Below are 27990 nucleotides of genomic sequence, written 5' to 3'. Positions count from 1 at the left end.
TACAGTTATATCGCGGCGTGTCAGCTTAATGTGGGAGGAAAGACCGAAGTGATGCAGGTCTCAGACGTTTACGAATTCAGTGAAACCCAAGAGCACGGGCATGGTGCTGACAAACACAGAAACATAAACGGGGCGAACCGGGATTCGAACCCACAATCATAGGTGCTCTGCACAGCGAATCGCGGCGCCTTAGACGACTGGGCGACCCGTGCCAAGGGACATTACTAGCTCCAAAGGATAATTTCGGACGATTTCATTGACCGTCCAGATGTATTTAGGTGACAGTACATCACATCCTCACTCATAATTACTCATTTAACAAAACTTTGGTTATGGAAACGATGGATTTAAAATATAGATAATTTAGTTCGCAGCGTCAATGAGGTGTCTGGACATACGAGGGTTCGCCCCATGAAACATAACGTGTAGGTGTATGAATCATTGAAGGCATGGAAGCAGCAGCAGCGCCGTGATCAGAGGCAGCAGCGACTTGTAGGACGGTAAAACTGATGAGGCAGCGGCATTGCAGTTATCGGTGAAGCATACGTCAATACACAGAGTTTTGTTTTGACCCTGAGGGTTGTAACACGTGCCTTCGTCCATCGTGGAACAATCCCGACGGAACATCAGCAGGATTTCTGCAACATTGACAATAACACATTGTTTACCAAGAACAAAACATGGAGTCACCATATAGCACCTGGTTATACAGGCAGAAGTTTAGAATGTAGGTAATTACAGAAAACTTGAGATATTTTACAACAGCGAGTTTTGTTTGTTTGTTTGTTGTTTAACGCCGCACTCAGCAATATTCAAGCTATATGACGGCGGTCTGTAAATAATCGATTCTGGACCAGACAATCCAGTGATTGACATCATGAGCATCGATCTACGCAATTGGGATCGATGATATGCATCAACCAAGCCAGCGAGCCTGGCCATCCGATCCCGTTAGTCGCCTTCTACGACAAGCATAGTCGCCTTTTACGACAGGCATGGGTTGCTGAAGACCTATTCTACCCCCGCATCTCCACGTGTATGCAGCATCAAGAAACCTTGTCGAACTTGACATGACCATGGACATATAAAAAATACATACAATCCAAATGCAACCATACACTCACTCAATTATGTCTTACTATACGATAGCTACTCGATAAATCGCCAAGAATTATGAAGAACTAAGGCTTGTTTATTTCACGGTAAAACAGTACTGTTCTATGATGACGTCATTTCTGGAGATTCGAACATGCGTCCGCAACTTGATGACGTCGTAAATAGGACCTGCGCCCTCATGGTTTATTCTCCTTATTCTCTTATTTTCATAGTTTCAACAAAATCATGCGCTAATGTGTCACTTGATATTCTGGTCCATCATTGATAGTCTGGTTAATTACAGCTCTCTGCTGCGTGGCAAATACCTGGTGTCATCATGATTTTCAGTGATCCATTCTTATAACTTTTCACCGCTTTTTTGCCATTTAGACCCAATGGAATCTGTGTCGGTAGATAATCGAGACTGGTAATTCTCTGGTGTTAATCTTTTACACTAAAAAGGTTATTTGCAACGTTAGTTTACGTTGCTTAAAGGAAGGGTACGCTTCCTGGTCTGGCGCCCATTTCTAGACGGGGTGATTAGTTCCTTCTGTCAAACTGAAACAGTGTATCTGCCAAATTGATACACAGATAATATAATTTGAGCTTACAGATAAACAAAGTTGTATTAGAGAGTCTTGCATCCACTTTTTTCTGAGTCTGCCAATTGACCCAAGTCTGGCCCGCCATTTTACATGATATCGAGCGATTATTTGACTCACACGACTCAGCCGTATCATTAGTTACAGTCAATACTTATAATCTAGATTCCCGATCGAGTTTGACATCACGTTTATCGCTCTATTTCTTAATGAGCACTCCATCATTCAACGTCTACATGCTCACTTACACGTCTGGCCTCTTTCTGCAGTGTCACCGATACTGATTGATATGTGCAAGAGGAGTAGTACACTAACTGGTGGGATACGCTCTTTCTGCAGTGTCACCGATACTGATTGATATGTGCAAGAGGAGTAGTACACTAAGTGCATGGTAGGATACGCTGTGCTCACTGTTTGTTGTTTAGCGCCGCACTCAGCAATATTCCAGCTATATGACGGCGGTCTGTAAATAATCGAGTCTGGACCAGACAATCCAGTGATTTACATCATGAGCATCGATCCACACAATTGGGATACGATGACATGCTTCAACCAAGACAGCGAGCCTGACCATCCGATCCCGTTAGTCGTCTCTTACGACAAGCATCGTCGCCTGTTACGCCAAGCATGGGTTGCTGAAAACCTGCTCTACCCCGGATCTTCACGGGTCGCTGTGCTCACTGAGGAAGACGATCACAGGCAACCTTTGAATCATTGAGAATACTACACTTATTCTCGTTAGATACCACGAGAGTCGTAAAAATGATATCGAACGAGAATGAGTGTGGTATGTTATTTATTACCTACGATAAATATGTTTGTTTGTTTGTTTGTTTGTTGTTTAACGCCGCACCCAGCAATATTACAGCTATAAGACGGCGGTTGAAGTGTAAATACAAAACAACTTTCGTTCGTTAACAGACCAAACTGAAACCGGTTGCAAAATCTGAATGCGCATGAATATTGATATATACCCAAATATGGGCATTGTTGACAAATATGAATATATGAACGTCTGTCACATCGGCCGAAAGAACTGGACGTGTTGTGTGGGCGTCTGAGCGGGTTTGTTTTGGTTTGAGACAAAAGTTCTTCTGACACTGCTTGAGAGTGAGAGTATGGTTTTACTCCGCTTGTAGCAATATTCCAGCGGGGAACACCAGAAGTGGGCTTCACACATTGTACCCATATGGGGAATCGGACCCTTGCGACGAGCGAAAGCTTTGACTAGAGGGAAAGGAGTCAAACACGTTGAGGAAATCCAAATGTACAGTGAACATTTTTATGTGTGTCATCTTAAGGCCACATGTTTCTTTTATCAACATTTTCTGAAACCTAGTTTTCTGAAAACAAAATAGGACCCGGTTAACCAGTGGTTGACAGCATAAGGGACACCTGAAGCCAAATACAGCCAAATGACACATTCCACCCGTATCATATGAATATGCATGCACGTGTGCGTTCACGTGGATCTCGTCCACTCGTCCACAGAAAGATAATCATCTCCTCGGTATGACCGTTCCAATTTAATTCGAATAAATGTTTACTCAGGCGATGTTATGTGTAATACAAGTCGTGTTCTGGCATTTCGTTTGCAAGAACAAAGGACAAAAATAGGAACGCTAAATGTGACTGAATATAATAACAAGTCATTGTAATGTTTGTGGCTCAACTGTATATTTTTTTAGATCCAGATGCTCAAGAAAATATGTCGACGAAAGGCTTCAAAACTTGGGGACACCTGCTTCTTGTCGACATTTTCCCCTCAATATCACAAAGATAGGCCATCGTTCATTTACCACCAATACCGCGTTCATAAAAATCAAATAATGCCCCGTAAGGGGTGAATATGTAAACTGTGGAATATCTGCCAAAACCACGCATCAGTGCTGTAAATTTTTGACTTGACTCAAAACCCTGAAGATGTCTATTCATCTTTTGCATTGGATTCCAAAGCTATATAAAAATCAATGTAAATATATATCGCTGGATTTAGCAAATGTGCGACCAAATCCCTGTGTCAAAGATTTCATGTAATAACCCTAGCCGCCACAGAACGAGAGGCACGTGCGCAAGGCACAGGGAGCACATTTCATATATATCACGCAAAACAAATTTAAAATACGGTAATCAAAACAATGTTGTTTAACGCTTTAGGTAGTAGGGTCCTTTGAATGTTGGTTTAAATAGGGCCCTGGTGTCTAATCATTAAAATGGTTAACCTCGGTCTCTTAACCATTAATGAGCAACCATTTTACCGATTAGACACCAAGTTCAATTTTGTTAAACTTGTACACAACTATCCCACCCAATAAACCCTTGAAGGAAAAAAATCGTTCCTTATTTCCAGGGGGTTGTGTCAATAAACGTGATGACAATAAATATTGTTACATCTCATTCTTCAAGGGTCCGGGACAATTTGTCAAACACGAATGCAGTTGTAAAAAGCAAACAGTGAAATTTAGAATAGTTTAGAATTCTGTACAGCTGGACTGTTTCTGTACAGGGCGTGGAGTCATCCCACGGATGATATCCTAAACTTATCAGCTTGCTGACGGGGTTAACCTCTTTGGTCATGTGGACAAGGCGTCCGACCTCGGATCAGAAGGTCCGTGGTTCGAATCCCATCACGGGACTCGGAAATTTTATGGCCGCTACATTTCCATACGGAAAGACATTAACCGGGCTTATATTGTTTGCCTAACAATATTCCACGTCCATGCCAGGATATTTCGTCTGCGTTCGATTTCATATGTGGTGAGGTGAAAGGGGGTTTAACGTCGCGTCAAAGATTATTGCACTTATATGGCGACGTACATGCGCGTGTTTGTGTCTGCTTGTACTGGTCCGGACTAATTGCGATTTTACGGTGCTAGACCCTTGAGATGCCATGCCGCGGTTTAACATGAATACCCCATTCAGTAAACTGAGTCCGAACCGACCAGTCATTGTTTTAGCTCTTAATGCCGAGCGTCAAGCAGGGTAACAACGAGTTCAATCTTTTCAGGTCTTTTGGTATGACGCGGCCAGTGATCGAACTCCGACCGGGTGGACGCTCTACCACTTGACCATGGAGGCCGTCCTCATATGACCATTATGTACCACCGTAACGTTTGTTGCTGAGTATGTTCATGAGTTGCCTACCTGTATCCATCTTGTATTCCCTGATTGTAGTGCAGCTTTGTTTCACTCCTTGTCCAGACTGCCAACACAACGTCGCCGCTGGGGGGTTCACCTCGCAGTCGGGCTTCGTTACGCTGTCACAAACGGAACACAACAGGCTACCTGTAACACATGGACACCTTGTCATAACCAGTAGTACACTGTCACACACAGAACAAAACAGGCTACCTGTAACACATGGACGCCTTGTCATAACCAGTAGTACACTGTCACACACGGAACATAACAGGCTACCTGTAACACATGGACACCTTGTCATTACCAGTAGTATACTGTCACACACAGAACAAAACATGCTACCTGTAACACATGGACACCTTGTCATTACCAGTCACACTGTCACACACGGAACAAAACAGGCTACCTGTAACACATGGACACCTTGTCATAACCAGTCACACTGTCACACACGGAACATAACAGGCTACCTGTAACACATGGACACCTTATCATTACCAGTCACATTGTCACACACGGAACATAACAGGCTACCTGTAACACATGGACACCTTATCATTACCAGTCACACTGTCACACACGGAACAAAACAGGCTACCTGTAACACATGGACACCTTATCATTACCAGTCACACTGTCACACACGGAACATAACAGGCTACCTGTAACACATGGACACCTTATCATTACCAGTCACACTGTCACACACGGAACATAACAGGCTACCTGTAACACATGGACACTTATCATTACCAGTCACACTGTCACACACGGAACATAACAGGCTACCTGTAATACATGGACACTTATCATTACCAGTCACACTGTCACACACGGAACATAACAGGCTACCTGTAACACATGGACACTTATCATTACCAGTCACACTGTCACACACGGAACATAACAGGCTACCTGTAATACATCTTATGAAATTTAACATTTGAAACCAGACGCTGCTCGTTCGGTTCCAAATTCAATTGATAGCTGTTAAATCTACAGGCAACCTTGCTCTACATTGAAAACGCCGTATGTTTTTATCCATATTAACTATTTCTACACTGTAACAGAAGGCTACTTGTCGTAGATACAAAAATGGAATGAGTGAGTAAGTTGTATACCGCTTTTAGAAAGAAATACGGTAACATTAGAGAGGGGGACATACAGTGTATGACTAGTTGTAAATATGAGGAACATGAAACTGAAGTGTTATCGCTCATCGTTAACATGTCGGAACTGGGGTCTTGTCGTAGGAACAAAGGAAGATCAATAGGGAAATTAATCGTTGGATCCTGCAGGGATTCATAATGACTCGGAGTCCTCGTTCTGTGTCTTCCAAGCTAAAGGAACTATTAATATGAAACGTATTCATCGTGCATGTAATATATTTCACATAATGGAAGAAAGCGGCCAGAGCTTCCATGCACGCCTAATACAATTTCTAGATTATAGGGATTATGTACAGTTTTATTGTTACCGCCGAGGGATAAGAGATTGGTCACAGTACAGGGTTGAGATTAAATAGTGTTTTCGTATCCCAGTGAGCATCCTCCTATTAATTAAGCATCGATAATAATAATTATCAAACAGTGACAGATGTGAGACACATGCTCTCAAGTCAAGATGTGCATTCAGCGCGACTACTTCTTCTCCTTTAAAGACGTGGCCCCGAAACCATTATTACAAATAATAAAACGTAGTTGTTCCTGGAAAGCTCTCAAGTCATTCTTCACTTGATAGTAGACGTCCGATACTGGATCATTCGGTTCTTCGCGTGAAAGTGAGTGAGTGAGTATAGTTTTACGCCGCTTTTAGCAATATTCCAGCAATATCACGGCGGGGACACCAGAAATGGGCTTCAAACATTGTACCCATGTCGGGAATCGAACCCGGGTCTTTGGCATGACGAGCGAAAGCTTTAACAACTAGGCTACCCGACCGCCCCTCTTCGCGTGAAAGAGTAAGGATGTTTTGGGACACTTTCTCGGATGATATTTCAGATCAGCCGTTTCCTGAGTATATCTGACTCAATGTTTGAAAGGATCCGAATAACACTCATACCATCACGCCTTAGACCATTTACTGCCAGAATACACTTCACAGTCGCACACCTACTGATTCTAAATTTCAACTCGAACTGCCAGTCTGACAGTCGAAAAGTATACAACTTTAACACGTATAGTGTGTTAATGCAACATATCAGAACGTCCAATATGTTTCATATGACTATAGTTGAACAGTCATAGCCAGGGTAGATTTACTTTTTAACCTCCTTGGGGTTGAAAACAATTATAGCGGATTGACTCATCTGTAGCATATCATGTCATTAATGTCGTTGTGGGGTTAATACCGTACTCCAGACACTCAGAATTTAAAAAGTATGAAACGGGTTTTATGGTTGTATCTTTATTATCAAAGTTATACCAGAGAATACACCTTTATAGAATACGTATCGATGGACATTAGTAAAAGTTACAGTTACCAAGCAGTGATGACTCTCCGCAAAGTATTGCTGCCCAATAACACATTCTACTGGGGTTTGACATTCAAGACTTTTCGATGATCCGATCTCGTTCAATAACCATTAAATAGCTAATTCCCTTCTATTTATTTACCCACCTAAACTAGAAATAAAGGAGACCAGTGAGACCGCCTCACCTGTTCATATTTAGATCTAAGCATAAACATTCAAAATGACAAAACACTCCCAACAAGAGTGATAAAAGGGATAACTTCAACTTTCCATTAGTCAAAATTCCCTTTATGTCCAGCAATATTCCAGCAGTTCAGCCTTTGGTCTTTACATTTCACAAATTTTGAGGTACAGCATGCTCAACCAGGATTTCAAAGCATTTCTTGCTCAGAAGCTGCTTGATCAAGTTACAACATTCAAGGCCCCAGTGATGCATTCAAACAGTTTTATGGTAAACATGTGGAAGACATTTCCAAATTTGACGCATCAATGACAAAAATTATGTTCGATGCAATTCCCTATTTTGACTTGTATTATATATTTTTTCAGGTGGACAACTGATTTGCCTTTGCATGTGTTTGTGACGGGCAACACTGGTGGGTCAAGATGCGTTCACCTTTTTGCGAACACCTGGTATCATCTCATTTGATAGCGATTCAAAGAAACATGCTCATGATAAAGTCGGAATACTACTATCGACTCTGCCTTTAGCAGCCGGTGAGATTTCTTATGAATATGGGAAGGGTTTTGTCGCATTTATGTGAAATTGCTTTGTAAATGATTAGACAATGATCATGTCGAATCTCATTAATTCAACCCTAATGCCGGATATTAAGAGATGATTTTTTAAAGGAATTCCTTATTCCGAGGTTTATTGAGATCCCCCGGGCATGATGAGGCCCATTTGCAAATATTTTAAACTGTAATCAGGTTGACATAATTGATCTGATCAATTTTCGGTGATCAGAAAACGCGCCTAGTGATCATAAATGGTAACCTTAATGCACAAGGGTATCGAGACGAGGTTCTTCAACCGGTGCACAGCCACAGGGAACCATTCTGCAGCAAGAGAGTGCCATGCCACATATTGCTCGACTTGCTTAGGATTTCCTTGCCAACCACAATGTTCATGTTCTACCATGGCCGGCATGTTTTTCGCATATGAACCATTTCTGGGACCACTTGGACAGACAACTTAAAAACCGTCAACTCCCACCAGCCAACAGAAAGCAGCTGGAACAAGTTCTTTGAGTAATGGCGCAGAATCCCTCATGACGTCATCAGGAGACTGGCGACATCCGTACGACGACAGGTATTAGCATGCATGGACGCACAAGGAGGACACACGCGATATTAGGCACTGGAAAATCCCCAAAAGAACACTTGGAGGTCTACAATAAACCTATTATTTTTGGACTCCGACTGTGTGCAAACCTCATTTCATAGAGGTTCATTGTTTGTTTTGTTTACTATTTATATTATGTGATATTATGAAAAGTTAAATACTCCAATACACTGGTTTTATCTTTGCTTTTCTTTTCCTGGCATTCCAAATGAGTGGGAAGTTTCTTTTGTCCGTCAGTGTAGTCCTGGTGAAGCAATGTCAAAATAAGACGTGAGGACATTCTGTCATCCGACTCGGCCATTTTGTTTTATATAATGGTTGATGATTGAAGACATCTTGTGTTGATACTGTTCACGTGTTGTTGACGCTTCGTGATGTGCATAGTTGATTTCAGTGGCGTTGGATTCTTGTCCTTTGATTGTTTCAGCACGTCATGCTACACAAATTACCGATCACGCACTTGCAGGAACAAACGGGTATTCCCTGAAGCCATAATTAATCACCACCAATGTCCCTGACCTCTGCAATATACGCCTCTCATGCATACTGCCCCTACGCGTAATATCAAGGTTTCAACAGCAATGATTCACATCACTGTGTGATTGTAAATGGGCTCTGAGCCTTGTCAGAGACCAGTAATACAACGCCGTCAGTTCCTCAGCATTGGTTAGAAACGAATGATTAACACGTATTATATGGAAGGTATCCGTGGAAACTATTGTGGAGAAGATGTATTAACATTACTGCCGCCATATAGACAGATACGTGATACGCTCCCCATCTGGCAAAATTTAGCATGCAAGGAGAACACATACGGCAGTAAACTTTCAGAATGTAATTACAGAAATCGTTAAAGCTTAATGTACATGATACGTTACAAGCTCTACAACGTATTTTCTCATAAAAAAAACAACAACTGGCAACAAATCGTGTTCGCCTTCACCAACACGGCGCCACTGTATATTATCCCGTTGTCGCTCATGAAAGGCCGAATATACGTTGGTCCACGAAAAAGATCGCAGTCATCGTTTTTCACGATGACTTCGTTTACTTTGAAATCACGATGGCTTAATGTTTAGATATCAAACGTTTGTGTTTATCTAAATTGGTTTGCGAACGGGACAGATCCGATAGGGACATGTTTCTAATGTTGAATGATCGGAATATTTTCTCTTGCCAGATGCTAATAATATCCTAACTGTTAAATAGCAATGATTAAATATTTACTTTTGATGCGAGGCCAGGATGTTAATCCTTCTGCCAGGGTGTATTGAGGGCTGTAATCGAAGAGGCTGGTAAAGTTTATTTTTGCTGCACAATTTGCAGATTGTGGTTTCAGAAACAGTAACCAGATATTTATCCGACATTGTATATATAAGGTTCAAGGACATGGAAATGGTCTCAGGGATATGGTGTCTTCATATCTTAAAACCCTACACAGGGGTCTGATTAACAGTCTGAGGGGGACATCGAACACTTCCACCTCTGAGAAATATTGTGTCATCAATGATATGTTTCAATAAGCATGTTGAATACAATTAAAATCCGGCGTTTCTGGCCTTGGCTTCCCTTTGAATGTATTCATTGTCCAGTACGCTGAGGTCGGACGTTGTCAATATGGACCAGTGGATTTGTGAAAGAGCTGACTTTAGTTCGGATGATTTCATGTCGGTACCTTCCACAATTACAAATCCGTACTTATGGCACAAACATGCGCGGAACAATCATATGTATCCATATATTTATTATAACCTCTTGGTTTCCCCAACAAACAACACAATAACAAAGCTGTTATTACTTTTTATCTTCATGAAAGAAACAGAGCAACAACCCAAATCAAACCTAGAATCTAGAATGAATGATTCCGCGGGTGTTCCTGGTTAGCATTGGTCCATATAACCTATTCTTGTAGATGAGCTCAAATGGAGAGGATGGTCAGGGTCATTGACTTGGGAGGGGCGGTCGGGTAGCCTAGTGGTTAAAGATTTCGCTCGTCACGCTGAAGACGTTCGATTCCCGACATGGGTACAATGTTTGAAGCCCATTTCTGGTGTCCCCGCCGTGATATTGTTGGAATATTGCTTAACGCGGCGTAAAACTATACTCACTCACTCACTTTCACGCGAAGCCCATTTCTGGTGTCCCCCGTCGTGATATTGCTGGAATATTGCTAAAAACGGCGTCAAACCATACTCACTCACTCATTGACTTGGGTGACTGTGTGTTCATGGTTAAAATACAATCATATTTGTCTGGTCCAGATTCGATTATTTTCAGCCCGTCGTGATATAGACGTAATATGAATATAGGTAATTCAAATCTATTTCAAACATAATCAAGATATGTCAAACCATAAGTTTTATATGTTTATCAGAATCGTGCCAAAATTTTTAATACTGCTACATTTAAATCATATTATGCATGTAGTCGAGATCACCGAGTTACAAAAGGTAGCTATGACCCAAGTCATTTGAAATTGACAGTTTACTACTGATAACCTCAATTTCGATCAATGTTGATGAAGAAGGGGGATATTTTAAAATTATATTTCAACATTTACTATTGACGTGTGCCAAGCACGTTAACTGGTTCATGAGACGAAACAGCTAATAAAATAGCCTGTTAAATTATTTTTGCAGCATGATCGTGATAGGACATGGTGTTTTCTTGACTCAAATAAGAAAAAATATATTTTTAAGCAAATATTTTCAACGCCAGTATCAAATACCATGTTCATGTAACTTATGATTAACTTGTGTCTAGACAGATATAAAATATACCCCCAAATATCGCCAGTCGGGTCGGGTAGCCTAGTGGTTAAAGCGTTCGCTCGTCACGCCGAAGACCCGGGTTCGATTCCCGACATGCGTACAATGTGTGAAGCCCATTTCTGGTGTCCCCCGCCGTGATGTGGCTGGAATATTGCTGAAAGCGGCGTAAAATCAAACTCACTCACTGATGATAGACCGAGCAGCTACCGGCAGTACCTGCACACAACTGTTCGTATTTGCTAAATAGCGAGTATGTTTTTTTTATTTTTTGATATGGGGATTTCAACGTGGAGATTTCGGTCGACTTAAGGATTTGCAAAACATGTGTACAGCCATCTGGGCGTCGACATATGTTTTGCAAATCTCTTTATGTTTTTAATCAAGGTGCTCAAGTGATCTGATGCAGTTCGCGGGTTAAGACCCGGTTCAATACATATCTTGATTAGCGATCAGATCGTCTTAAATGGGCGCCGCCATTTTGTTCTAAGCAAAAAGAAGTGATATGAGAGATGGAATGTGATTGGTCAATAGGAGGGACATAGAAGGGACATAACATGTAATAGCCACTGGTGGCGCTATGATTGAGCCTGGAAATTCCAGCGTAGTTCGGCAAAGGTTGGAAAATTGACTTTTACACTCAATTAACGCCCTTGCCTCGGGAAGATGCTACTTGCAGCACTGTGTCAGTCATAGATGCCTACGTGAAGAAACTGTGTCAGTCATAGATGCCTACGTTAAGAAACTGTGTCAGTCATAGATGCCTACGTTAAGAAACTTTGGCCTTATGGATGTAGGCGTAGTCTTTGTAACCGATATCCTCCCTTGGAGTAAAATCAATAAAATTCCATAATCCCGTCCATAGCTGACGAAATTTTGCGTATGACTTGGTGATATTGTGTGTTACTAAATCAGCAACTTGTCACTCACCCAGTGTTTTTCATTCATCACCTCCAGGTTTAATTCTATGTCAGTGGGACGCCGTGATTATTTGTCAGTTGGACGCCAGGCATACACACTGCCTGGAGGACACCGGCTGTTTTGGCAGTGGATAACAAAGACATATCTTTGGGATATACCGGTATGCGTACAATAAGAGGGCTTATGCATATTTCCTGATAATGCTAGTTTCCTGTTGTCGGGATATAATATGAAATATATATATTTTATTTTACTCTTAACACTTATCAGTGATTCACAATAAACAACAATGAAAGAAGTGTGAACTATTTGAAAATAATATTTCACGATATAACAATTGTTTAATATGCACAATAAAAAATAAAAGCGAAAAAACCCATTCCCATTTTCATCAGATATCTCTGCCAAATGCAGGGTTGATTGTACGATTCCGACTATATCATAAGCATGTGTCTTTGTATCACTATCAAATAGTGATGATACCAGGTGTCCGCGAAAAGGTGAGCGTTTCCTGCCCTAACGATGACACCCCTCACAAACACATGCAAATGCAAGGCAATTGTTCATCTGAAAAACAACACGGGAAAATATGGTACGAGTCAAAATAGGGAATTGCATCAGGCTTTATTTTTGTCAATGATGCCTCCTCCACATGTCTACTATGACATGTTTTGAAAGCTTTACTGAGGTCTTGGATGTTGTAACCTTGATCAAACAAAATTTGTACCTCAACTTTTGTTCCTCAAAAAATGAGAAATGTAGACTCTGGAGCTGCAGGAATATTGCTCGACATAAAGGGAAAGTTGACTATTGGATAGTTGAAATCATCCCTCTTGTCATATAGTTAAACTTCTTGGCCAAATTACCTTCCGATTTTCTATGCATAAAGAAACAGATCAGCAAGAATGTACGCACAATTGGTACCCATTGTTTGAAAAACACAAAATATCACACACAAATACTTTATTGTTCCTCTGATGATACATATCTGAAAGATATGTACATTCAAAGTTGGCATTTTTCCTTATCAGTATCCAAGAAACTATCAAGTTAATAATAGTTATTAAATGTAACACTAAAATATTTCGAATTGCACTTGCAAGATTCAGATGTGGTTCACACGAGCTCTTTATCGAGACGGGAAGATAAAATGGGATCGTGAGAGAACACAGAATGTGTCAGTTTAATGATTTAAAAACACTGTAAAAAGTGAATACCATTTCTTACTCCTTTGTCCCTTGTATGCTGAACTCAGAAAAAAGTTCATTGATAAATATTATTTCCGTTATCCAAGTTTACAGTAATTTGTTTCGTTAATGTCAAGTAACAATGTAGTATTAAATTAAATGAAAAAGCTGTCAATGTTCATATAGCATGCTTTGAAGCTAAGAAGTTCCAAATGTGTTACCTTATAAATGTTTAACACCCATTACTATATAACATATACTATAGGAGTATGGCCTCTTAGTATTAAGAATAAAACACATAGTGTACTTGGATACATACACAATAAATATGAATTAGTGCAATAGTCATCCCTCAACAGAAAGAATGACAGTTTAAAGTTAAAACAGTGCAACATACAATCCCCACTATTTGGTATTTAAGATAATGTTTGATACTGAAAACCATGATTACCAAATACTTTCGTTGATCTGTAATTAAGCATCTTATGTCAGGCATATGAAAAGTTCAAACCCTTTCATGATAAACAACCAAATATATTCCATGAATCTGTAAAAAGTAATGCTCAGATTTTCTTTGATCCATTCGTATAATGTTCACCGCCAATTTGCCTTGTACCCCGATTTGGAAAGCTAAATTGTCTAACTGCAAACTGACAAAAACCTCTGCTGGTCGTAAGTGGTGATCAAATAGATTCCACGGGGGATTTATATGACATCTTCAAGAACATTAGCCATGATACGGATCTGAACGCTGGTAGCTCACGTATGTTTTATGATTTTGATTGTAATGTTGAAACAAAATTCTGTATATGATTGACTGAGTGAGTATGGCTTGACGCCGCTTTTAGCAATATTTCAGCATTATCACCACAGATTACACCAGTAATTCTGTATGTAAAATTATCTCCTTATTTACCATCCCACAGAATAATTGGTTTAATGAAACTAGCTAATCTCAATTTATGTTATTGGTGTTTCAAATAGCTGACATTCAATCGCTTGGTGAGCCGCTTCCTGAGCAATACTATCAGTGAAATTCAGGATCTTTACCATTAGTGGTCAATAAATGCTGTGACTCATAGAACTATTATAACAGTATTATACTTGCATAAGTCCATTCTATACTGATTTCTGAAAAAGCGCGTTTGTTTACAAACAAGAGAAAAATCCGGTCACGTGATATGCAAATTAGCCTGTGGCAGTGGTGTTATGCTGAGTCACCAGTGCGCCGGAGTGTGTGATAGTATCACACCATTCAGCTTACGTTTGTATAAACATTCAATTATATTAGTTTTAATGCATCTAATTCATCATATCTGGGCCTACAATCATCAATGGCCCACTGATGTTGCCCTAACGATGCTTGACATCGTGTGAATGCCCTCAAGGAATTGTCGACATGTTTTCCTCAACAACAATTGACCACTACTCTACCATGGTGCTTAACCATGCTTGTGACATATGATAATGTGATTGGTGTCCGGACTCCATAACAGATTATACTGTCGGTCCTTTGTTAGTTCTACCAGAAGACAATGCTATAGCTGACTTAAGTATCAGAGCAAATCTGTCAACGTCAACCACACTGAACACTACAATAATAATGAAGACTTTCTTTGATATGATTCATTTCTAAAACAAGGCATTAAACAAGCAGTATGTTGACTAAAAATATTTTCACGAGGCTTTAATTATCATTATAAGTATTACTATTATTATGAACATGTAACTAAGTAGCAAGGGCGGTCGGGTAGCCTAGTGGTTAAAACGTTCCCTCGTCACGCCGAAGACCCGAGTTCGATTTCCGACATGGGTACAATGTGTGAAGCCCATTTCTGGTAAAAAAATCCCCGCCGTGATATTGCTGGAATATTGCTAAAAGCGGCGTAAAACCATACTTACTCACTCACTCACTCACTCACTAAGCAGCAATGAGAGGATGTTATGAAACGCCACAGTCAGCATTATTCCAGCTGTACCTAGGACCCGGTAAACAATCGACTCTGAGTCGAAGAAATCAGTGGTTAAATGACTGAGCAATTACCCATGCCGTCGGGACATGATAGCACAGTCAGAAAGTGTCACATTGTGTCCATTAGACCATTAGGCCTATCATGCCCCGAAATCCCAACAGGACCACGGCATCTATTATAATAATAAGCTGTACTGAAGTCAGCAGAACTGACGAAATAAAGGACACGAATGGCTCAGTGGCTTAAGGCACTGCAGTTATGCAGCGGTGCGTCCTTTAGCCATACCAGGATCCGCTGGTTGGGCTTGTGAATCACAGATCCCGTGCTAGGAATAACACTCCTTGGTTTCATCAAAGTTGTAAACGCCTACAAACTACGTCCATCACTTTGGACTTTCAACTCATATTTTGCCAACGCATCGTTTTATAACCGTTACTGAAAAACATGTTTGTTCCACTCGGTGTTAAACCCAACTCACTCACTCTGAAGAATGAATTGGTATAAAAAGGGTCATGTTTCAGGAGAAATTCATTATTAAACATATTTGTAATATTGCACGATTTCGCAATCAATTGCAATTTCATAAATAGGCTAAGAAAAAGCATTAATTTGAAATGAAGTCATTATTTCTGGTGAATGCCAACTAAATGAGATTAGGGTCGAGTCAACCGTTGTGGTCTCATCAGCTTCTTACATGGGCTGGCCTTCTACTGGGACTAGTCATGGCAATTTGAATATCTCTTGGCGATTCAAGAAACTTATCCAATATAGGTGAAAATACTATTTTACATGACACGTGGATACGACAATTGCAAATAACTGAAATGGTTGATAAAAGAAACTGACACAGTACATTCATCATTACTGAAATATGTACACGCCAACGATTGGCGCCAATGGCATCAATTGGTATTTTGACAAATTAATTGCAATTTCAGATTCAGTTAGAGGTGTTATCTATGGTCAGTCAAGACGTGTCTTAACTCAATCATACTTTCAATGTCAGATCAAAAATCAAAATAACTTTGATTATGAATTTTCATATATAGCGAACCAGAAATACTTGTTGCTGGTGTATGTGTCTTATTTAATGTTATTATACCAAACAACATATGAATACAGGTCTGTAGAGGCTATTTAATGACTGCAACCTGAGCATGTTGATTCAGGCAAAGTGCCTCAGAAATTCAGTTGGTCACATCGGTCAATATAGGGGAAAAGTGGCGTTTATTAACCTTGCTACTTACACATTTTATTTAGTGTCTTTAAATGAAGACAATCTCAAACAGCCGTAAATTCTATAAGAAATTGCAGCATTTGCTCATTCAAACCTGAAAGGTCCTTCGACCAAAATTACATCTTTATTAATGTACAGCATCGTCACAGAGACACCAGAATTGTTGGTGATAGTGTTGTCGTCCCTTGGACAAAAGGAGCATCTGAGGGACGGCAACTGTAGAACTGCCATAGATCACGGCCCTCCCCTGGGTCTTGAAACCTGAAAACATCTAAGATAAACCCTCATTATACTCTGAGTAAACTAGCTGCGAGGGCTGGTTTGATGATGATAGAAGACAGGTGTTGTGAATTGATTTTATTAAGTGTGGCGTTCTCTTGATTCCGACCAGACACATACTGGGCTCCCCATTTCCAAATGTGGATAAAGGAGGATCTTTAAGAGAGGGACCTTTAAGCGATGGATTGTGTTTTAGTACGCTTCAAGGATGGGAATGTATACATGCATAAATAATAAGTCCTTTGTGCTTCACATCAGGTTAGAATAGGTCCCTTGTAACCTAGATGACTAAATGAATTGAGTGGTCAGACTAGAAGACTTGGCTGACTTCTTGTCATCGCACCCCAATACCTGGATCGTTGCTCATAAATTTAATCGATGGATTGTCTGGTCCAGACTCGATTGCAGGCCTCCGTCATATAGCTGGAATAATGCCGTGTGCGGCGTTAAACAACACACGGCACATACCGGATTCATAAAGAGCTGACGCTTCATTCAACCTGTATTGATGTCTATGATTAAATTTGGTGCATTTATTTTATCACTGGCTTGTCTGGTTCAGATTCGATTATTTACCGACCGCCGTCATAAAACTGAAAACGTGCTGACTGCAGCGTTTAGCATTGTAGCATCTTGAACGACGAAGAAGAAATGAAATAACCTTTATCATTGTTTCATAAACTGAGACAAATATATACATGACATTAGATAGTTTACATTTATTTTTGTGAATTGATATATAGTTCATTGTCCGAAATCCTACACAACACATAGTAAATCGTGTTTTTACATTAGTGGAAGATGGGTATCACGTTTAATGCATCTTTCAACAGTATTTCAGTAAACTCGCGACTTTGCAGCTGGATCCAGGAGTAAGTGGTGCAAATCTATGACATTAACCTCTTCAGTGACATTAACGAGAAAAGAACTAGACTTGGTGATACAAACTGAGAAACATGTTCAGGACGAATCTTCGACCCGTTCCCTGTATATATTACGCGAAGTCTGAGAAGTTCAGGAGGAACACCACGACTCAATCTTGCTCACAACTCCCCGTGCTCGTGTTGTCAATACCACGTACACAGGTTGTAACTGTTGACATCACCTAACTCGTCTCGGAGTTCATTTTCCATCTTCAGTTCTTGCTATAACGTCACATTATACGCAAACGCTCCCTTAAATAATCTCATAACTGAAAGAATAATTACACTTAGGAACTCGATTTTGTGAACAATAATTTCATTTCGATTTGGTATCGTGTGTGTTTCCTTCAGAAGACGAGATATTAACGGAACTGTTCCAAACGCCTAATGCCCTCGGGATAACCCAAATTGGGAAAGATATGATTTAGTGAGAACAACGTTCATTTCCTGTGATGTTGATAGACCAACTATCAACGTTAATGCGTTGAGGCCAATAATATATGGGGCGAAATCTTTTTTTTACAGTAAAGTAGAGTGCTGAGCATGGCGACCCAACTTCTCCATGGCGCTGCACAATTTCTGCCCGTGAGGTTTATTGGGTGATAGTTGGCTTGTTTTACGGCCTAGGATGCTGACGTGCTCTTATTTTTCTGGAATCTTCAGGCAGGTCCAAGGATTTAGAACAGATCGCTCACAGATATTAATAGCCATATGTATTGGTTTGTGTCCGACCATTTTGTAATCTAACAATGTGACGATAACCTGGCTGTGGTAATGTAATTTTAAAAGGTCATGTCATAATTTGGATAAGTCAAATTGTCAGCGTAATAGTTATCATGTCAGTGTATAACTGCCACAAGACGTGTACCTCATTATGTTACAAAAGTAGCGCAAAACAACCAGACTTCAAAGAAAATATTTCTCCAGTCCATTTTCCTCAACAGAGGGGAGGGCTGTAGGAGTTTATATTTGATTGAAAACAAAAGCGATGCGGTTTGAATACTTTGTATATGTTTCCCCACGCGCAGGATTTTAAATGACACGTTCATGCCCGAGAAGCATCTCTGTTTTAAGCCTAAGGAAGTATACATCAAGATACATTCACGTGCTATGTAATAGCATTCGCCATGGTAATGGGTTGTAAGTAAAGCTATTATTATCATTATGAGCTGTGTAATTCTTCGTCTTTAATTGATTGATTAGACAGAATGATAAGTCAGATATTCCATAACAATGTCCATAATAGTATTGAAATGAGACAACTTAATAAAATAACATTGCCTTTGCATGTATTTGTAACGGGTACCACCGGTGGTGCAGGATATGCTCACCACCTCGTTAACACATGGAATCATCACTTTTTGACAATGATTCATTAACACATAAAATTTTGCTCTACTTTAACAAATATTTTCTGTGGTTGTGGAAATAATTTTGTCGCTTTTATTCCTTATTGCTATTTTTGTTTATTATTGATTGTTCGATGGTGGAAGTACAGATTAATGTAGGATAAAAAAATGTTTTCCTCATTTAAAAAAACAACATGAAACGTAAAAAAATGGGTTTTTTTTGTCAAAGGCTTTCCCTATTGATCTTCCATGAGTTTTTTTTTCTAAATTTGATTAATATTCCCAGTAGGATGACAAAAAAACGATGGCGAATCTGTAAACAAGTTGACATAAAATATCACAAAGGCACTGTTACCAAACTGGTACATTAAACGAGACTTAGATTTTATGAGCGCTGAAGGATATTTAGAAAAAGTAATAATTTTCCCTAAACGAGTAAGCATGTCGTGCCCTACCAGTAGCACCCGCCACTGACGCACTTTAAATACAACGTCAGTACTCCTGCCATGCGACGGCGACCTGTAAACAAACCAGATAAGCAGGTGATGGACCAGATATCCAACGACACGTTGAGAATTTAGAATTATGTCTGCTGCGTACAAGTCCACACTTTCCCACTTTGAAAGAATTGTTGGTTACATATCAACACCTATTCATTATTTTGGAGATTTCAAAACACATAAAAAGTAATTACTCTTATATAGAAATGTTTTCACGATACGTACTTCAAGTGATATTACAATTTACGATTCCAGGTGTCTTAGTAACTAAGGAGGAGTCATCATGTTGAAATTGACTACGCATCTTTAGGGTAGCAATCACGTAAACATCACTGATTATATGTTGAATTATTGCCTCAGCCATCATTACTACTACTGATGCATCACATTTGGAAATGTCCTCCAAATGTCTACCATAAAACCAATCTCATTAAAATCAGATTTTAGTTCTCGCTACCACTAAACAAAGATCCTTTATTTCATAGCTCTGTAACAAAACTTCAGTTAAAAACTCCCCATAGCTTCTGTACTCATAAAAGGTAGTTTTGTTGGGCTGTTATAGTCTGTGTAGTGAGTAGTACTCTGGAGAGGCTTCCGGGGCACATGGCCCCGGACTATAGCATAAATGTAAAGACATAGCTACATGAATATACATACGTGTACGTGGACGAAATGCAGATGATATAATTATAGCAAATGAATATTCATATGGACAGAAAATTATTACATCTGATGGTATTACCAATTTAAGTGTGACAGTCAGACTCAGCGGATATGTTCCTCTTCCCATGAAGAGCACATCCATCGACTCTCGCAGATGAGAGATAGTGGGCTGTAAAAATAGTCCCAGGCGTCCGACATAAATCGAATAGGAAACATCTTGGTGTTAAATAATGCTCTGTGGTCAATCAAGTCAAAATTTACTCGTGGCAACGCACATCTTCCATTGCATTGTTCGGGATCTGAGATGATCACTGATTGTGACCATATTCGGGTCAGTTGTAAAGACACCGTCTAAGTAGTAACTTGTTGATAATATTTGCGTAAAGTTGTAAGATTCTTATGTTTTGAAATTGCACTTAGACCACACCGTCTTTAAACAGGCTTGTCACATCTTGTGAAACCTGATACTGCAAGAGTGGCTCCAGTGGTATGTCTGTGTCTGTTGATTGTACGATAAAGAACGACATTCCTCGAGCAATGCACAGACAAACTAATGTTTAAGCGTTTCCCAGGATCATTGTAATCCACGTGAGATCCTTATGAGATTAATGGTAATGTCGTCTATAATTATCGAACTGGCATTCTATGTTAACCTACATATGTATGGAGTTCAAACTTCTTCTTTTCTTTAATGAAATCCATAAGTCAACATTGCCGCCATTGTTACTACAACTTCTGAAATGTCACGGAGTCGGTCTCTTGGCTGTAATAAAACCACAATAATACGGGACCATCGATTATATGTCAATTTATCCGTCTCTCGTGACAAACGTAGTACCAATATTTGATAAACTTGTCGATAACATTCAACCAGGCTATGGAATGAATTCGTCTTATATTAATTCATATCGCGACAATGGAGATAAAGTTAACAAAATTTCATTGTATAAGATTTGATGTGTCTGTAACGTCTTTTCTAAAATGGTTTGATCTGTATCTATGACCCGTACATTTTCAAAGTGTTGTTTTCTTAATTGTTTAATTTGTAGGGTTAATGTTGTTTTCTAGAACTCTGGAACATACTCTACCATTTTCCACAAAATTAATGAAAGTATTCCTCGACCCATTACACTAAACATTTAAGTTAAGATCAATTGAGGAACTCAGATTAACGTTAGTATACACCGTTCTTCAAAACAAACTTACGGCGACCGTAAACTGAGCCAACTTTAGCGCTGATCTCACGATCGTACGGTTATATGGCAATGAGAACTCCGTGAGAAAAAGAACTCCGTGAAAAAGTCAACAGAAGACATTCTTTTCCCATTTTACATTTGTGAGAGCCGATTTCTAAGCCAAGTTTATAGGCGAGCGGACATTTTAATGTTGCATGTTATCGGAACTACCTATGTTTACAACCACATTGCGTCCGTGTGGCATGTTCGTTGTCGTTTGATATCCTCAGAGGGCGTGGAATCCATTCAACATTGAAGAAAACAAATATTCTCAGTCCTTAACCGATAAACCAAGATTTATTAATTATTCAGAGTAGTCTTTCTGAAGTGGTTATCTGGAAGTTCATTTGGTACAGTGCAATACTCGTCAACGTAAGGAAAGCCATTTTGCAGTCACACGCTGGCAACACCAATTGGCTACGATGAAGGAGCGCGGTAATATGTTTTATTAAGACCACATATAACACACTTTAAAGCTCAAATTCTTGTAGTTACCGCAATTTATTTGTTATCGGAACTTAATGTCTGAATATCATTGCGACCAAAGAAATGGCCCCAATTCGTTAAATTGTATTAAATCCAGTAAATAAAAAACCGCATGGTTTTGAATTTGAAAATTGCAAACAAGGGAATTTATGCCTTAAATTTAAGTAACATCCTAAGACAAACATCAGTTTCCCAAAACGTGCCACAATATTTCAAATTTCAGGAACCACAACAATTTAATTTTCCTCCACGAACACCATTTCATCCAGATTGTTCACTTGTTGGTATCATCACTATTTGATAATGACCCATTTAAAAATGTTTATTATATAATCGGTATCGAACAATCGACTCTGCTTTTGGCAAAACTTTTTTTATGAATAGGGAAAGGATTTTGTCGATTTTATTAACATTTCATACCAGAGCTTACATAGTTCATGTTCTTAATGACTTAATGCTCCATTTAAAACACAGTAGATGCATCAGTTTTAGAATTGTTGAAATAATGAAATAATTAAGAAATAAAACTCAAAAACAACATTTGATGAGATTTCGTATAAGAAAAGTGAGAAAAGCTTGTTAAAATTTTACGGTATGAACATATAATTATTTATTTGCTTTAATACCAAAAGATAAAACATTTTGTAATGTATATATTAACGTACCATGAAAAGGTGTGTCTTTTTTAGTTAAAGAGTTTAACAATGATAAAAATAATTAATAATAACTGGCATAATAAGATTAGACGTGAAGGTTGTACTTCATTAGCTTGAACTTTCTTTGCACAAGATGCTTGGATAAATGTAGTGAGCAGTTCAAAACACTGATGACGGTTCCATTCTGATGCAAATTGTGTGAATGTCAGGTGCTTCCGGTAGAGAAGGGAAAATCCTAATGATTTTCTCGAACACCTGGTGTCATCACTGATTTCAATGATCCATTCATATATTTTTTCACTTCTATTTTGCTTTTTACCCCCAGTGGAATCTGTGTCGGCACATAATCGATACTGAATAACTTATGGCGTTGACGCTTCTTATAAATGTAGGTTGGGAGATATTTTGTCGTTGTGTTGTAACATCCACCCCAACACTCAAGCAAGTAAGACTTGTATCGGACATCGAAATGTAGCCGATGGAATGGAACTCAGGTGTTCAGTGTTTGTTATTTACCGTTCGATTATTATCAGGTACGACGGTGGCCTGTAAATAATCGAATCTGGACTAAGCATTATTAGCAATGCTCGACGTCGGCGGGTTACGAGAAACACAATCAACCAAGTCACCAAGACTGACCACCTGGTCCATTCAGTCGCCTAATACGACGAGTAAATAGGTTGCTGGAGACCAATTCTAATCCGAAATCCCCACGAGGCTATATTCAGCAACTCTCACGATTGTGTCATAATTTAGTTTATAATTAGTTCGCATAAGAAGCCAGCGTTATTCCATGAACATGCAAGAATTTTTTTGAAAGGACAAGAAAAATTGATATTGCACTTGTGGTTCTAACCAGTGGTCTGAATGCACTCCTGGCAGTAGCAGAACCTACCAAAGTACAACGCACTACTCCGAGAGTGTCACGTGGTCATTTCTTAAAACAAACAAGGAAGGAGTTTCTTTATATTCACTGGTTTATATTCACAGAAAGTACTTGACACATGTGGAATTATTATCATGCGGATTTTAATAGGATTTGCTTGACTATTTGCAATCTCAGAACCGAAGTTCAATAACGTCAAAACATTATATTATTCAACTTTGTATACCACTATATAATACAAACTTTATGGAAAATTGATTCCTTGCTCCCATTTGTCACTAAATGTGGTCACCATAGTTAAAGTTACATCTCTGTCGCCAATGGTTGAGGGCAATTTGTCACTAAAGGTGATCCCCATAGTCATAGTTACATCTCTATCTCCAATGGTTGAGGGCAATTTGTCACTAAATGTGGTCACCATAGTCATAGTTACATCTCTATCTCCAATGGTTGAGGGCAATTTGTCACTAAATGTGGTCACCATAGTTATAGTTATATCTCTATCTCCAATGGTTGAGGGCAATTTGTCACTAAATGTGGTCATTATAGTTATAGTTACATCTCTATCTCCAATGGTTGAGGGCAATTTGTCACTAAATGTGGTCACCATAGTTAAAGTTACATCTCTATCTCCAATGGTTGAGGGTAATTTGTCACTAAATGTGGTCATAGTTACATATCTATCTCCAATGGTTGAGGGCAATTTGTCACTAAATGTGGTCACCATAGTTATAGTTACATCTCTATCTCCAATGGCTGAGGGCAATTTGTCACTAAATGTTGTCACCATAGTTAAAGTTACATCTCTATCTCCAATGGTTGAGGGCAATTTGTCACTGTATTGAGAAAACAATATGTGAGATGTTGGACTTCCTCATTTCTCATTTTAGTCAACTATGTGAAATTCGTCGCAAGGACATTAAGGCAAGAAGTAGGCATCCCAATGGGCAGCTACTGAGCTCACCTTCTGGCTTATCTGTTACTTTATGCATTACGAATCGGAATTTCTGCTTAGACTGGCAAAGACTAAATAGGGAATTTGACTAAGACGTTTAGCATAAACATTAGGTACATTGATGATCTGATATCGTTCCATAATAGTCAAATAGCCAATTCCCGTCCACTGATTTACCCACCTGAACTAGAAATGAAAGAGACAAGTGAAAGCGTCTGCTTCAAATTGAGATCTATGCAGACAGTTTGACAGTAATAAAGTACTATTCACAAGACTGTGTGACAAGAGGGATGACTTCAACTTTCCAAAAGTAATTTTCTCTTTTATGTCGAACAACATCCCTGCAGCTCCAGCAGCCTTTAGTGTCTACAGTTCACAACTCTTGAGGTACAAGCGGCTATGTTCCACGAAAATTTCAAAGAACGTCATACGACTCTTGCTCAAACATTGTTTGATCAACGTTTCCATAATTTTGACCTTTGTACAGCTTTGTACATCACTGACCAAAATGATGTCTGATACAATTCCCTATTTTGGCCTGTACCATATTATTCCCTTTTTTAGGTGAACAATTGACTTGCCTTTGCATGTGTTTGTTCCGGTTCCACGAGAGAGATACGCCCAACTTTTCCTGAACACCTAGTATCAACAATACTTGATAGTGACATAAATAAACACATGCTTATGAAATAACTGGAATCGTACAATGTACTCCGCTTTTAGCAGGGATTTCTTATGATTATGTAAAAGGTTTGTCGCTTATCGTTACGCCGCTTTAGCTCCGTTTATCAGCAGTTTTAAATTTGAAAAAACATTCCATCGGCAAACACACCACAAGGCGCGGTATGATCATGTTTAGCGTTGCATGAATTCAGCGTACATTATACGATTCAGGTCGGATGATACGATTCAGATTAGATTAAATGCTTCAGGTTAGATGCCACTTGAAGCCACAAAATCCTTTCTATAGTGTTTAGTATTAGTTTGCTTTAGTTAAAATAGAACACTTGCAAACCAATCCTACATTGAGGCTCAAACATACACATGAAATACCTTTATTAGATTTGATTCTTTAATGTATTGTTAGTTACGTATCTACACGTAATTTATAATTTGACGATTAAAGAAAACAAAAAGAAAATAATCTGTTTAATATTGTTTCTTACAATATGTACTTCAAGCGATATTTCTATTTTACGGTGACACTCTCGAAGGCCTTTATTACCAGGCACTGTATGTGTAAATTAATGAAGACTTAGAATCCTCCTGTCATTGTGACAAGCCCGCGATTGATTAAATGTCATTTCTTCCAGGTGTCTTATTAACTTGGGAGGAGTCAGTCATGTTGACATTGACTAGTAGCTTAACATCTTTAGGGTGGTAATCAAATAAACATCAGTGATTGTATATTGGTTTCTCAGGCTCCATGTTTATAGCACGGATTCATCGTAGATATCTCGGTGAACCGCACAGCGGGCGGTAGCGAGTAATCTCTGGCTTCACAAGTTGTCAGTTATGTGCGATGAAATGAAATATAAAGATATTGCTATAATAACATTTCGTTCAGGATTTCAGTTTTCTAATGAGGGTCAAATGGTGAAATTACTTTTCGTTTTCAATTTTTAAATCATCATTTAACAAGCTGAGTAGAACATTTCTCTGTAAGTGTGATTGAGTGAGTTTGGTTTAAAGTAGCTTTGAACAGTATCACGTTCTGTTAGCTTGAAGTGGGAGGAAAGCCAGAAGTGATGCAGCTCTTAAGTCATATAGGGCTGAAAACATAACCAGGGTGAGTCCGGACTGTGATCATATTTGTTCTTCTATATTGATCCTGACCACAATGGGTACAGCCTGTATTTATGATGTATAGTTTTTCACGCAAAATGTACAAACAAATGCTACTTTCTCGTGGGCATCTGTAATGATGACATAGCATCGTACACCAATTAACATTTATATTTATGCATATATTGAACACTGTTATAAATAGTTCTGTAAATCATACAAATATATGTTTACAGGCAGTCATGTTATATAAACTAGATGTAGGTCTAGGCTTTTAGTAATTGGAGTTCATAAAGCGATATACGGATTTATAGCTTCTTTATTTTTCATATGCTTTAGGTGTGGTATACACCGACCATCTTACTGATGCCTGTTACATAAGCGTCACGTGTGAGCAACCTGCGAGGTTAGGTGGAATGGGGTTTAACGTCGCGTTCAAGATTATTACACTTATATGCATGCCCGTGTGTGAGGCTGCATATACTATCTGGATTAATGCCGGGTTTATAGTGCTAATCCACTGAAATACCATCCCGCAGATACCCCCTGAGACTTGTTATACAGATTCCGAGCCTGTGAGTCCTGGTTTTATCCCTTTTGTGTCTACCGCCAGACAGGGTAACAACAAAGAACCATCTTTTATGACGCGGCCAGGGGATCGAACCACCGACCTTCCGCTCTTCGGGCAAACGCTCTTTCCACTAGACCATGGATGAGGTCTTTAACGCCTCATAGATGGTTTTAGTCATGGGGCGACCCGTGAAGATTCGGGGAAGAATAGGTCTTCATCAACCGATGCTCGCCATGAAAGGCAGCTATGCATGTCGTAAGAGACGATTAACGGGATCGGGTGGCCAGGCTCACTGACAGACTTGGTTGATGCATGAGATACCATGCCACAGTTTAAAATGAATACCCCACTCAGACACAGTATACTGACTCCGAGCAGACCAGTCCTTGTTTTAGCCCCTTACTTCCGCGCGACAGAAAGGGTAACAAAAGATACCATCTTTTAACGTCTTTTAGTAAGACGCGGCGCGGGATCGAACCCCGGACCTTCCGCTCTCTCTCTTATGGCATAAGTTAAGATATCAATGCACAGATTCATATGCATCATGTATCAAGTTTTTGTCACTCCAACACCAGACGATTAAATTTTATATTATCAAGAAAATAATTAAACCAGTAATTTCTTAAACGTTGCAACGAAAACTTACCTTTAGCAATATGAAGTAGTGAAAGGAGGCAGAGGACACCAAAGTATAGCTCCATGTCCACAAGTGTTTAGTACTAATGGAAAGGTAGCGCCAACTGATTCTTGCTTCACACTCTCAAAATCTAGGGTTACTGATCCACGTGCGAAGGCATAGTAAATCACATCCTCCGATCTTTTCACTGCCAAAGACTCGTCAACGAAGTCTAGGTGATTGTCCACGTCCACTTTTATCTCAGTAGGAGAACGCTCTTACTTCTTGCCGCGTTGCGATCAATAAGAGATGCTCTCGATTCTATAGAGGTCCAACGATAAGCA

General features: G+C 39.4%; 1 protein-coding gene across 1 annotated transcript; it reads right to left on the bottom strand.

The window, feature by feature from the left end:
- Positions 1 to 438: 438 nt before the first annotated feature.
- On the bottom strand, positions 439 to 27990 carry LOC139467479 (uncharacterized). The gene is made up of 3 exons (XM_071249025.1): positions 27677 to 27990; positions 4842 to 4982; positions 439 to 638 (listed from the first exon to the last, which is right to left on the bottom strand). The coding sequence occupies exons 1-3, from the start codon at positions 27729 to 27731 to the stop codon at positions 439 to 441; spliced, it is 396 nt and encodes a 131-aa protein (XP_071105126.1). The 5' UTR covers positions 27732 to 27990.

Source organism: Haliotis cracherodii, unplaced genomic scaffold (assembly GCF_022045235.1).
Source record: "Haliotis cracherodii isolate W230 unplaced genomic scaffold, xgHalCrac1.p SCAF_2, whole genome shotgun sequence".
In the NCBI taxonomy this organism is placed as follows: Eukaryota; Metazoa; Mollusca; class Gastropoda; order Lepetellida; family Haliotidae; genus Haliotis; species Haliotis cracherodii.
Note: the sequence above shows the minus strand (reverse complement) of the source record. Positions and strands in the feature narration are given on the sequence as shown.

Bases quoted from the DNA above. Each gene is read 5' to 3' on its own strand.
- LOC139467479 (XM_071249025.1), bottom strand. From the start codon at position 27,731: ATGGAGCTATACTTTGGTGTCCTCTGCCTCCTTTCACTACTTCATATT. The intron at 4,983-27,676 runs GTAAGTTTTCGT...CATGTGTTACAG, and splicing joins ACTACTTCATATTGCTAAAG to GTAGCCTGTTGTGTTCCGTT. The intron at 639-4,841 runs GTAGGCAACTCA...TCAATGTTGCAG, and splicing joins GGAATACAAGATGGATACAG to AAATCCTGCTGATGTTCCGT.